The 12999-nt window shown below is 40.0% G+C and overlaps 1 protein-coding gene across 1 annotated transcript; it reads left to right on the top strand.

Moving 5' to 3' along the window:
* Positions 1 to 759: 759 nt before the first annotated feature.
* CHEK2 (checkpoint kinase 2) lies at positions 760 to 11613 on the top strand. The gene is made up of 14 exons (XM_010183336.1): positions 760 to 1010; positions 1538 to 1662; positions 1952 to 2099; positions 2813 to 2903; positions 4379 to 4487; positions 5194 to 5247; positions 5795 to 5856; positions 6322 to 6421; positions 8052 to 8138; positions 8907 to 9070; positions 9290 to 9405; positions 10236 to 10321; positions 10711 to 10791; positions 11388 to 11613. Exons 1-14 carry the CDS (start codon positions 761 to 763, stop codon positions 11478 to 11480), a joined length of 1566 nt encoding a protein of 521 aa, XP_010181638.1. The 5' UTR covers position 760; the 3' UTR covers positions 11481 to 11613.
* The last annotated feature ends 1386 nt before the right edge of the window (positions 11614 to 12999 follow it).

Raw genomic sequence — 12999 nt, 5'->3', positions numbered from 1 at the left:
AGCCGGCGGCGGCGGAGGAGCTGCCCGTGGGCGGCTTTTGGAGAGGAGACACGGTCCCGCTGTGCCTTCCCCCGCCGTAACGGGGCGGGGGGTGCCGTGTTGTTGCCTTTGCTGCTGGCTCTGGGAGCAGCTGCTCGGGGTGCGGTGTGCGTCCAAGCCTGGCAGAGTTTTGTAAGTTAATTTATGTGTAGGTGTGGCTATAAATAAAATTGCTGAATAGAATAATATAAGACTTATGTGAACATTTGTGAGTTATAACCTATATTAAAGGAGTAATCAGCCAAAATGTTGAATCGGTTTTTCTACGTCATGAATCTGTTGGGTGCTTTCAGTGTCAAGAAAAAGTACTTCATTTTATAGTTCTTAGTTTTCCTGTTAAGTTTTTCCCTTTGTGTTTGGGGAGCTGCAGCGGTTACTGCTTTGTCAGGGAGTGCTGCAAGTGCCTTTGTGAAATAAAGCGTGAGCCCTGAAAAGCTCAAGTAAAAAGCTGGCATTGAAATGTAACTGTTAAATAAATAAATGAGATGTAACTGTTGGTTTAGAACCAGTAGCACCATAATTCGTTTTTAAAGGGAAAAACATGGTTTGCAGAATTCTCAGGGGTTTACGTATAATCCACATGTTCACACTTTGGTTGAAAGTTTGACTTATTTGAAGACTGAGAATAGACTTGGGTATTAATAGTGCAGTGTGTGAATGCTTGCCAGTTGTACTTTGCTGTAGTAATTGGGGTTTTTAACTCATTCTCTTCAAAGCCAACATGTCTCGAGAGACCGGAGGTGAAGCGCAGCAGTCTCAAGGCGCCCAGCAGTCCCAGACTGGGACCAGTTCCTCTTCCAGTGGGTCCCAGGGGACCAGCCAGTCTTCCTCAAGCTCTGGGACCCTCAGTTCTTTGGACACCGTTCCCACTCAGGAGCTTCCCTCGATCCCTGAGGACCAGGAACCTGAAGAGCTTGTTCCTCAGCCCTGGGGTCGACTCTTTGCCCTTGGGAAGGGTTTCAGCAATTGCGGTACATGCGTGCTGTAGTGGCCCTCTTGGTCCATCTGTGGTACCTCAGCAGGGTTTTGAGCAGCTTGGCAGACAGCAGTGTTTTCATTTTCAAGTTAAGTGCAATGTTTAGTACGAGCTAGCAACCTGTGCAATAATGTGGTACTGCAAGCTGCACCCTGGGGTTTACACTGAGTATTCAGACACGCAGCTTCCATAGACTTGGAGGATTTTGGGGGTATCCGTAATCTTTGTTACCTGCTTCATTTCTCCATTTCATAACTTATTTTATGTGGGTCTCTCTGTATTGCTGAAGGTGAACTGAGAACTCTACTATTACTAAACAGGATAAAATTACTAAAATGCTGTACAAAGTGTGGATGGGGATGGTGCTTTGTCTGAATGAAGACAAATAAACTTGATTGTATGGGAAGAATCTTGTCTTTGTTATCCAGCTCAGTACCATTTGGCACTGTTCTGCAGTGCTATAGTTAATAACTTCCTGCAATTTTGTGTTCTCTCTCTGCTTTACGTCCCGCTCCTCTACAGACTGTGTGAACGATGAGTACTGGTTTGGAAGAGACAAAAGCTGTGATTATAGCTTTTCTAAGCTGGGATTGTCTGACACTGGCTTCTACCAAAACTACAGCAAGAAGCATTTCCGAATTTTCCGGGTAGGTGCAGAATAGATCAACAGTTGGGTTTTTTTCCTGTCTTGGCATAATTGAAAAAGACTGACTTTGGTGGGGGCAGATCCTGAAGAAATCACAGTTTTAGTACCTTCGGTGTTGACTCCTTTAACGAGACTCTTGGCAACGCTCCATTAACCTGGTTTATGAAATAACCTCATTAGCGTAATTTCCTGAGCCTATATTGAATTTCTGTAGACTCTCGTGTCTTCACAGCAAAGTCATTTTCTTCCTGCTGTTATCTTAACATCTTTTTATTTTTTTTCTCTTTGAGGAAATGGGTCCTAAAAATTCCTACGTTGCCTACATTGAAGACCACAGCGCAAATGGGACTTTTGTTAATCGAGAGCTGGTTGGCAAAGGGAAGAGGCTTCCGCTGACTCACAACTCTGAAATTGCACTGTCTGTACAGACTAATAAAGGTAAAATGCATTATAACATGAGTGGGTTCATCATGTGTTGACCAAGACGTCGTTTCTGCAGTGATCTGAATGTGTTTCTTGCAAGCTGAGCTTCACGAGTGCTGCTAAAGCTACAAATTGATGTTTTTGTACTCACATAAAAGTTATCTGTATCCACCTCAACACTAGAAAATAACGAAAAAAGAAAATTTAAAAGAAGCTGCATCAGGAACCACCTTTGTTTTCCTATTTTGAAACGCATTTGTGCTTCAGTAGTTGTGTATGTGGTGGTTGCAGGAGGGGAAACGGGGTATTGAGGGGGAGTTGGAAAAAAACCAGGTATTTACCAGCTGCTGCTTAATAATTAAAAGCCCCTCTATGAATTAGCAGAGCTGGGGGGTTGTTTGCTTGTCTTTGCTTTTCCTCGAAGATGCTGTATTCCTGATTGTCACTTGTCCTTGTTCCCAGCTGTGACACTGGAATTCTTGCCTATTTAGTCCTTAAATGTAGTGTTAACTGGTTAAGCGCTGTTGTGAAGCTGAAAGCAAAGATGTCAGTTTTCAGTAATAAATCAACCCATAGCTGATGTCATTTATAGCATCAGTTAACTTGTAGGTGTACTGATGTTTTTCTTAGTTATGTTGTTGGCTATAAAAGCTCAGGAAGCTCAGTTGTGTGTGATACCAAAGTTCCTCAGTTAATAACAGGACAATTCTCTCTGCTCATCTTCCCAGTGTTTGTATTTTCTGATCTGACGGTGGATGATCAGTTGGCGTTTCCCAGAGAATTCAGAGAGAAATACATCATGTCAAAGACTTTGGGAAGGTAAGCGTCCCTCTTTCCAGAGATACTTTGTGGGATTTATTAAGACCGGAGTATTGAGAATGCAACTGCATGTGGTCTTTGAGAAGAGACTTCTTCTCAGTGAGGGTGACAGAGCCCTGGCCCAGGCTGCCCAGAGAGGTTGTGGAGTCTCCTTCTCTGCAGACATTCAAAACCCGCCTGGACGCCTTCCTGTGTAACCTCATCTGGGTGTTCCTGCTCCGGCAGGGGGATTGGACTGGATGAGCTTTGGAGGTCCCTTCCAATCCCTAACGGTCTGGGATTCTGTCATTCTTTGTACTTGTGCGATTAGAAAGAGAAGATGCTTGAAGACAATAAATGATGCGAGTACTGAATTGATTGCTCAGCAGTTCAAATGACATGTTTTTTTGCTTTCTTGTTAACTATGTTTCTATTCTATCTATGTGCAAGAACGTTTGTGTGTGTTTACAGTTGTTAAAAGGAGGAAACTGGGATTTGAACACTTTGGAGAAGTTTATTTTCAGAAGAATACTCAGAAAAACCAATGTTAATGCTGGGCAGCTTGCAGTTACTTTGAAGTTATCTTAAAACACTTTTTGTTTAAAATGACACTGGTTGTAGGAATTGTTTGCTTTGGAGTACAGAATTTCTGAAACTAAGTTTTCTAATACAGCGGTCTATAAAATTTTGTTTTGATTCTGGAAGTCTGGGATGGAGGCAGAAGGAATTATTTCATAAAAGGCCAAGGAGCCGTAGTGACAAAAAAATGTCATAAATCATTCCTGTATTTGTTCCCCAATTACATTGCTGTGTTCTTTCAAATTTACGCCAACAAAGCAAAAGCCTTCTCGTTGGATCACAGCTCTCTGCTCAGGTTTCAGCTGTTCAACAATGAAAAGTTTCCTGTTTTCTTCTGTTTTTGAAAAACAACGTTAACACCTGAGTAAACCTGTTCTTTACAACAGCTTAAATGGGAATTTAGGCTTTATTCCTCTAATTGGCTTGGGTTTTGTAACTTACTGTTGACTGTGAAACCCAGGGGTTTGGTTTTTCCCCTCTGGAAGAGGCTGAAGTCTGTAGATTCTTCACAAGTTTCTAAATTTTGTATATTAACTTGCTCAATTATTGGAAGTGGAAGGAAGAGCTTTGTGTCAGATGCTAGCATTCTACAACATCATCGCTGAGGCCTTCAGAGAGAAGGGGAAAGAGCTGTTTTCAGGGAAAAGGAGAGAGGCTATTTTAGGAGGAGACTATTTGTTTATCGTGGTCAGCGAAGAATTTGGAGGAGAGTGGTTAAGTGGAAACAGTTTAAATAGACTTCCTACCTACCGAATGCTTTCTGAGGAAGCTTTGACAACACGCCATATTCTGAAAGCTTGAAAGGAGCAGCTTCAAAGTGTGTGCAATCTAATGCTTTCATTTCATTGGTCTGTACTCGTTAGGCAGATTTTGGAAAAGCATTTGTAAGCATTGACATAGCTGTGCTTTTGTGCTAGTGGTGCCTGCGGAGAAGTCAAACTGGCCTTTGAGAAGAGCACTTGTAACAAAGTTGCGGTGAAGATAATCAATAAACGGAGGTTTATAGCAAGTGGCATTGGAGAGGCTGTGAGTATTTTTGTTTATTTGTCTGTGTTTTGGCCACTTTGCTGTGGTCCTGGACTATTCGGTAACTTCTGTGACTCCGCAGCTCTCCTCAACTAAAGAGGATTTTCTCCCTTAATGGCTTCTGTATGTAATTTCAAAATGCCTTTTGATCTCACAGGATCTATAGAATTCTGTGGGAAACGCTTGCTTTTATTCTTTGACCACATTTCATTAAGTTAATAATTTAAGACTGTGTGTTAACGTGCTGTATACAAAGGGTGCTGAGGAGTCTGGTGGGGTTTATCTGCTAAAATGCACCAGATGGGCACATCATCAGTGGAGTCTGACCCTTTAGTAGCATTGAATTTTAGGGTTAGCCCATATGGGAACCATCTTGGAGGGAGGAGAGCTGTTTAAAGGACAATATTGATACATGTGCTCACTGAGATTATTTTTTTCTTAGTTTGGAAATTAGATGGAGATCTCTAACCTGCAGTGAAATGACGTGTCAGGAGCAGTATCTTGCTGCAGACAGTGAGAGCAGACTTTGTTTAATTCACTGAAGGCACCTGATCAGGTTATGGAGAAATATTATATATGTATTTATATATATAAATTAGCAAAGGACATGAAATGATGGCTTCCCTGGTACTGTCTCATCTTTCTGATGTGTCTGATTCCAGAACAGCACTGTCTTACCCAATGTGATATCTGATTGTTTTAACAGAACCCAACTTTTAATGTCAATACAGAAATTGAAATTTTGAAGAAAATAGATCACGTGAGTGTTACTGTACCTTTTTTATTTCCTTTTTTCCTGCCTACTGTACTCGTGTAGTTCACTGACCTTAGTGTAGTAACTAAAGATCTATATTATCTGCTTAAAAAACATGTTAAAGGCTGTATATATATATAAAAATAAGTCTACTGAACACTTTTTTTCTCCATTTACATATACTATGTCTTTACAGACTTGAGTATAATAACCAAGATGTACATTTTAGAAGAAACTTCACAGGAGAAGTTTCAACCTGACCCACTGTTGTAGAAATATTCCCTCGATTTAGTAAACACTGCAGATAAACAAATGTAAAGATTAGATTCCACTGGCAGTTTTTTCAATATGCATCCCCTCTTTCCCCTGCATTGCCCCCACCCTGCAAAAGGCATTTCTTTTACTTTTGCTAAGTAGAAAGTTTGCACAGTTTAATGAGTTCAACCGACATGGTTGAAATCTCACTGAAATAAGAACTTTAGGACGATAAACTGTTGATAATGTTGGCTGTTACAAGTGACTCTACTTTTCTGTGTGTGGCCTTTTTTATTAGCCTTGCTTAATCAAGATCAAAAACTTCTTTGAAGCTGAGGATTACTACATTGTTTTGGAACTGTGAGTAACTTGTTTGAAAGTAAATGCATAAAGTGAAACATTTGTCATAGCCACAAAGAACGTGTACGGCTCTGAACTTAGGGCTTTATTTTTCTCCTTTTGCTGGCCTCTGCTGTTCTCTGAAACCTCTGTAAAAAGAGGAACAAGGATAACCAGGAGAGTACTTATTCTGTGAAGTACTTCTGTGCTGTGAAGACACTTAGTGCCTGGATTGCTGCTACTTCTTTTGGTTTTGAGCTCATAAGAGGAGGCTGATAAAAATCTTGTAACAACTCCCAGTGAGGACTGGGGAGATCCGGCCTAATTCAGCTGCATGTATCCTGTGTTTAGGACGCTGCTCACCCATTTTCAGAAATATATTCCTTCTCTGTAGCCAAAATAACCAAGTGTTTTTGTCTCAGTCTTCTTTAATGAGCTGAATCTCTTGGAAGTAATATATTGACTTGTAACCTGCGTTTGTTTTAGGATGGAAGGAGGAGAATTGTACGACAGAGTGTCAAGGCCAATCAAGATGAAAGAAGCTACCTGCAAGTTGTATTTTTATCAGATGCTGCTGGCTGTAAAGGTACATAATTGTGAATTCAACAAATAAAAATATGGCTATGCATATGAATGTTGGTGAGCTTAATTCTTCTGTCACTTGTCGCTTCTGAAACCTGTGCAAGCAATCAGCACAGCGCTCTTAACAAGTTGCTTTAACAAAATTCTTCATCTTGGTGGAGCCAAACAGCATTCAAACTCTTACTTATTAAAAGCAGGGGCTAAAGTAATAACGCAGGCTGTGCTCATTGATGGCAGGGTTATCATGTGGGAGTTTTAGTAGTGTCTGGGCAGAGATCGGTGTAGTAGCCTTCAGAAAAATCGATGATCAGACACTAATGCACTCCTGATTTAAGCATTTCTGTTCAGAGTAGGCAACAGATTAAGACTACTTTAATAGATCTTATAACTGAATATTGAGTCCTTAGATAAATTTCTTCTAAATTCATGAAATGATAAGTGTATTTCATTAGTAACTTCTGCAAGATTGTTTTCTACATCAAACTTAATTGTCTCGACAGTTAAACAACTTAATAGTTGTTCTGTAGTAGGTACTAATAAATAATAAAACTAGAATTATTTTCCTCACTAGTGAGTAAACTATTGTATTTTTCCCTAATTCTCATTTTTGGGACAGCTGCTCATATAATAAAAGTGGTGTCACTACCTTCTACTTCATAGTGTTACTATGTCTTCAGATAGAATGAAGAAAAGCTCCCCTTCAGTGTAAGTGTGAAGACATCTCTAGGAGGTATTTTGGGCTGCTAGTTAAAATCAAGGTTGCTCCTAGTTTTAACACAGACTTCATTGCATCTCAATGTACCAGTCCTTTATGGCTGAGCTGTGATTCTTGCTTGCTGCCAAGCGTTCTCCTCATGAAGCTATGAGGCTGTTCTCAGATTTGGAGCCAGGAGCAAACTGGACAGCAGACTTGCATGTAGGCTTCAGAAGTACAAAGAAGGGAACAGTTCTATGCTTGCCTTGAGGAAGTAAAAATCCTCTGTATATTTAACGTGACATGGATCTCTTATCTCCTCCTCTCTCTGTTTTCCTTGCTATATCACCAGGTTTTTGAACCCTTTTTTTCAGTCTCCAGCTCTTTTGACAGCTGAGGTGTTTTTTAACAGATTTAACTGTCCACTGTTACTCACCAATGTCAGGACCGTTGTGGCACGGTGAACTTTTCAAACTGAAACATGGACTTGTATTTAAGAGAGTATGATCATACAATAACAATGATTAAGAGAAAGGAGAGAGAAGGAAAGCCAGAATTCCTACGAATGCATCGTAGGACTTTGGTTTTTCTTAGTTCTGTTGCTTTTACTGCATAAAGCCCCCGTATTTTTAATATAGCTTTCCAGTGCATGGGAAGAATGCAACACCTTGCCAGGTCTGCATACTCAATGCTTGCACTGAGATTTGACGTTTGAACCTTAAAAATCTCCAAGGGGTGGGGTTTTTTGTTTGTTTGTGTGGTTTGGTTTGTTTTTTTTTTTTTAAAGAAGAGTCATAAGCCGTGTAGCTTTAAATGCACGCATGCTTCTCATACAACCATTTTGGTCATCCTGCCATTGCTACATGAAAAATTGGAAAGGTTACATTTAAAGCAAGTTAATAGTCTGTTTTTCTGTGATTGTGTATCTGTGTGTATCTAGTATCTTCATGACAATGGAATTATACACCGAGATCTAAAGCCAGAGAATGTGCTACTTTCATCTTCTGAAGAGACGTGCCTTATAAAGGTAAGGGAACTTACATTTCTTCTTGTTCAGATAGAAATTTGGGAGCGTTCCTTCCCATTCTCCTCAATATTTAGTTAAACATAGCAAAAAAAAAAAGGTAATTAGTCATACAAACTATGAAGTAACTTAAAACACTGAGGTTTTTTTCGTAAGTTCAGCTTTACTCCTATTGTCTAAGAACAACTGAGAAACCTTGTGCTTCTGTAGCACTCGATTGAGTCCACAACTTCAAATGTCGCTACTTTTTTTTTTTTTTAATAAAATCTAAATTCTTGAATTTCAAACAGCATTTCCACAAATATCCAGGCAGCATGGTGACAGTTTGTTTTGTTGACATTTCAGAGGTTTGTTTTCTGTGGGTGGTAAGGTTGGCTTTTTTGTGGGTGTGTTTTGGGGTGGGGGGGGTTGGTTGTTTTTCCCAAATAAAGCACTGAATAGATTTGCATGCCAGACTGCTTATTTTTCAAGTAATATCTTCTGATAAGCTACAGTTCCTTTATTTATTCTGTGGTTGTCCATTCAAATCCAAATCTGGGAGTACTTTTTGCTATTGTGAAGTGGGATCCTCTGTCATTTCTCCCTCCTCTCCTGTTCTCAGCTTCTGCTTCCTGACTGCTTCATAAAGTTTGGGGTAAATTTTGTTCATAGTCGTGGAACTGACTTGGAAAGAAGAAACAATGTTACCTCCTGATGTATATTGACGATATGCTATGTTCTGGTACAATCAATCCTAATATGTAATGTGGTGTTACCATTTTTAAATACGAGATTACAGATTTTGGACAATCCAAGATTCTTGGAGAAACTTCTCTTATGAAAACATTATGTGGTACTCCCACGTATCTTGCTCCTGAGGTTCTAAATTCACTTGGGACTGCTGGATACAGCCGAGCTGTGGACTGCTGGAGTTTAGGAGTTATTCTTTTTGTATGGTAAGATCTTGTGTAGATGCTGTCTTCATTGGGCAGTCATTGCATACGTGGCTTGAGACTTGGCAACTTCAGCATCTTTATTAGGAAGTGAAAGTGTGTTTAAAAATACGTACGTGTAAAAGATGCTATGACAGCCGATGCTTTAGAATGCTTTATTTTAGTGTTCCACTTGCTACGACAAAATCTGTGTTGTTCAACTTGTTTTCTTCTTTTCTATAGCTTGTGTGGATACCCACCGTTTAATGAGCAAAATACCCAGCTGTCTCTGAAAGATCAAATCACTCGTGGGGAATACACGTTCATTTCAAAAGAGTGGAAGCATGTATCAGACGTGGGTATGGCTCCATTGCCACGGGCAGCAGAGTATCTAGCTCTTTTCCTGTAGTTTTTGTGCTCCTTTCACTTTCAGCTGTATGGCACATTGCACATTGATACGTTTAGTTTTTAAAGTAGTCTCTTAAATATATATATATTTACATATACATATGTACATACATATATATTTAATTCAAAGTTGAAGCATTAGAAAGAGCAGGTACCTTTTCATTGAAGAGATTTCTTAGTAATATTCAGCTTTATTAACTACAGAAGTATAGAGTTTGTGGGGACACACATCCGTTTTTCATCTTTTCGCTTTTTCTTCTGACTTCACCAAGCCGGTCTGCAAACTTTTGCCTTGCTCAAAGATTCTTCAAGTGTTGAACCAAAAATGCCAGGGATTTGAGGGATATGAGTGAGAATTCCAAGAGAGAAATTTTAAAAGTAATTTCATGCTGCTACTCCTTGAGCTTAAAATATCAGCCATGCTTGTGGAGTCAACTAGTAAGTCTGGCCCACTCTAAGCTAAGCAGTCTGCCAAATTAATTAAGTTTTTGTATGGCAAACCAAAATGATAGTTACTGTCTGCGTGCTTTTCTTCGTCAGGACACTTTATATGCACAAAAGAATTGTAGCATTTGCCTTGGATACTCCTTTGTATGTGCAGAGGAGTTTCTAGTAATGTGATAACTCTTTTTCTGCTGCCCAGACAGTATTTTTGGGCGTTGTTCTGAGGTGTTACAAGACACGTTGTTGCAGATATCTTTGGCATATGCATATTGCAGAAGTTATTTTCAGGTAAAGAATTCCTTAATTATGTATCAACCAACTCTTTTCATTATCTTAGCTCTGGATCTTGTGAAAAAGCTGTTGGTAGTGGATCCAAGCAAGCGTCTTACAACAGAGGAAGCCTTAGAGCATCCTTGGCTTCAGGTAGGAATTGAGTTTTACCTGAAGTGCAGCAGAGCTGGGTTGTTGTGGGGATAAGTTCTGGATGTGAGTTCAAAGGCAGCTCAAAACCCCGAGCGTTAGGTTTTGTTGGTACAGTGTAATTCGCTTCTGCACTGACTGCGCTGGTCACCAGAGATGCAATGTGTGCCTGCTTCTGCTTCTGCGGAGAACACCTTAAAAGGAGTAAAATAATGGGCAATGAGAGCTTCATGGGAGCAGTGATGTGTAGGAAAAGGAGCCATCAGATCAAAACCTCCTTTTCTCCTTCATTCATTCACTCTTTAATTGCTGGTCCATTTCATTAGCCAAAATGTAGGCTTTTCCCTTAAATATTCCATATAGTACTTAAGAGTTACTGCTTTTTTCCACAGGATGAGGATATGAAAAGTACATTTCAACAGCTGCTTGGTCGGACACATGCCAGTATGAACCCACCGCAGACATCAAAAATGGTACACGTAACCGATTATTTGAAGATTAATACTTGATGCATGGACAAAGTAGGTTGCGAAGTAATCCATCATAAGAAAATCAATTAATTTTGAGAACTTAGAGAAACGTGTGTTTTGACCGTATGTAGCAGTCTGCTGATTGTCTCTGCTGTCGGAATAGAAGCAATGCACTTTTGTGCTTTGGCAAGATACTTTGTTTAAATGTATAGAAGCGGTCTCGTGGGCTTTAAAGGATTATCCACATATTAAAAATTCAACTGTTGAACATGCATGTTTTGATAGATTCAAGTAATGAACGTTTAGTATCCGAGGAAAAATTCCCATGTCAGTGAAAGTTTATAAACGGTATTGTGACATGGATTACCTAATGCTAATTTAGGGAATTTTAAACGGTTGTGGAAGATAAAGCTGGGGGCAGACCTTATATGAGAAAGAACAAATATAATTACGATAGAGCTACAGAAACACAGGTTAGTCATGCTGCTTTTTTGGCCATGGAAAGGAGACTTTATCCAACATCTGCAATTCTGTAGCAAGCAAAACAGGCTGTGTCTTACCTGATTCCATGTAGTCAGCTGGCTGTGTCTTTCTTTTAGCCAACCACAAGAAAGCGTCTCCATGAAAATGAGGAAGAATCTGCCTCTTCTAAGCATGCTGTGCCTTCCACGTCATTCCAGAAAATGAGATGAGAACAGAGCGAGTGGCTTTTGTTAATTACAGCTTTTTTATGGAAAGCAACATTTTTATTTAAGAAAAACCTTAATAATGGAATAACTGTTGAAGATGCAATTGCTAAATAAAATTAACTTTGTAAGGCTGAAGCAGCTGCTGTGTGCATGTGAGAATCTACACAAATAGTCACGATCCCCTTCATCCCGCTGTCTGACTCGAGGAGATACAGTATCAGAAAAATAAATGAACTTAAGTTTCTAAAGATTTTCAGACTGGGCTTCACCACCACCTACACGCTTTTGTTTCTTCTGTTCCAGTTTCTAGGTTAGGCATGGAAATACTGCTTGGTCCTCATCGATGGAAAAGGAATATTAAGTTTGCCTGAGACATAGTATTACCTGCCACAAAATGCTGCCCACAACCTTCTGAGGACACCCAGAATACTCAGTTCTGATATAAAACTACGCATGGAGCTTGAGGTGCTGGACTTCAGATAAAGCTAAATACTATGACTTTTGTGAATGTCTAAGAGGGTGCAATTTAGTAACTTTATTCTATCTTTGTTCATCTTCCGGTGAAAGGCGTTTATTGCCAAGTGATTGGGAAAGAATAAGGCCTAATGCGTTATGCAATAAACCCATGTCAAGCAGGAATTAAGTCATTCATGAGACAGGTTTTCCCATATGTGCCTATTGCAGAGATCGTGTGTGTTTTGAGGTTAATGATAAAATGGCAATTCTTGTACATTCATATTTTCTTGGTGAACTGGGTGAAGGAACTTCCATGGGTGTCTGGATAAAAGAAATACCACTGGTTCAAATCCACTCCAGACACACAGGGGTGATTAAAACAGAAGAAACACGTTTGTCCTCTAATGATGTTCCCTTTCTGGTGCACGTGTGACCAGAAGAGTTCTGATACCTTGGGCTAGGGCTGTGATCTGGTCCTTTGGGATTTGGTAACAGGTGATTTTAAAAAGACCTGCATCATCACAGATGAGAGGATAATTCACTGGCTATTACTTACACTGCAAATTAAATGTAATTGGTCTTTAGATAGAAACAGAAAACTTCTGTAATTTATTCCTCTGTCTTTTTACATCCTACTATTGTTCAGATTTAACTGCTTTGCTTGGATGCTTTCCCTGGGTCCTAAGGCCTGCTTTCTAATGAAATCTTAATTTTTATGTCACTCATTTGAAGTGGAACCTCTGAGCTGATGGCCCAGTGCTCATCACTTTATTGCAGAAAGCTTTCTTAAGTTTCAGACTCCTACATGATTTCCATTAAAGAGTAAGTTTGGGAGGTGTTACTAAATTCCACGAAGGTAAAGTGGCATCCAATTTCGCTTAGACAAGAAGTTACTTCTTTACTCCATTCTGTTTGCAGCATGAGAACCTTCAGCCTCATCTGTTTGCCTACAGCATTTGGAAGGCTCCAGCGGTTCCCCGGTGGTCCCGGCACGATGGGGAGGCCAAGGCCGGCCCCGAGCGGTGCCGCTGCCCGAAAGCTGCGGAGGTGGATGTGGACCCCGCTT

This window comes from Mesitornis unicolor, unplaced genomic scaffold (assembly GCF_000695765.1).
Source record: "Mesitornis unicolor isolate BGI_N332 unplaced genomic scaffold, ASM69576v1 scaffold24814, whole genome shotgun sequence".
NCBI lineage: Eukaryota > Metazoa > Chordata > Aves > Mesitornithiformes > Mesitornithidae > Mesitornis > Mesitornis unicolor.
The sequence above is the reverse complement of the archived record's forward strand: the minus strand, read 5'-3'. Positions and strand labels throughout refer to the sequence as shown.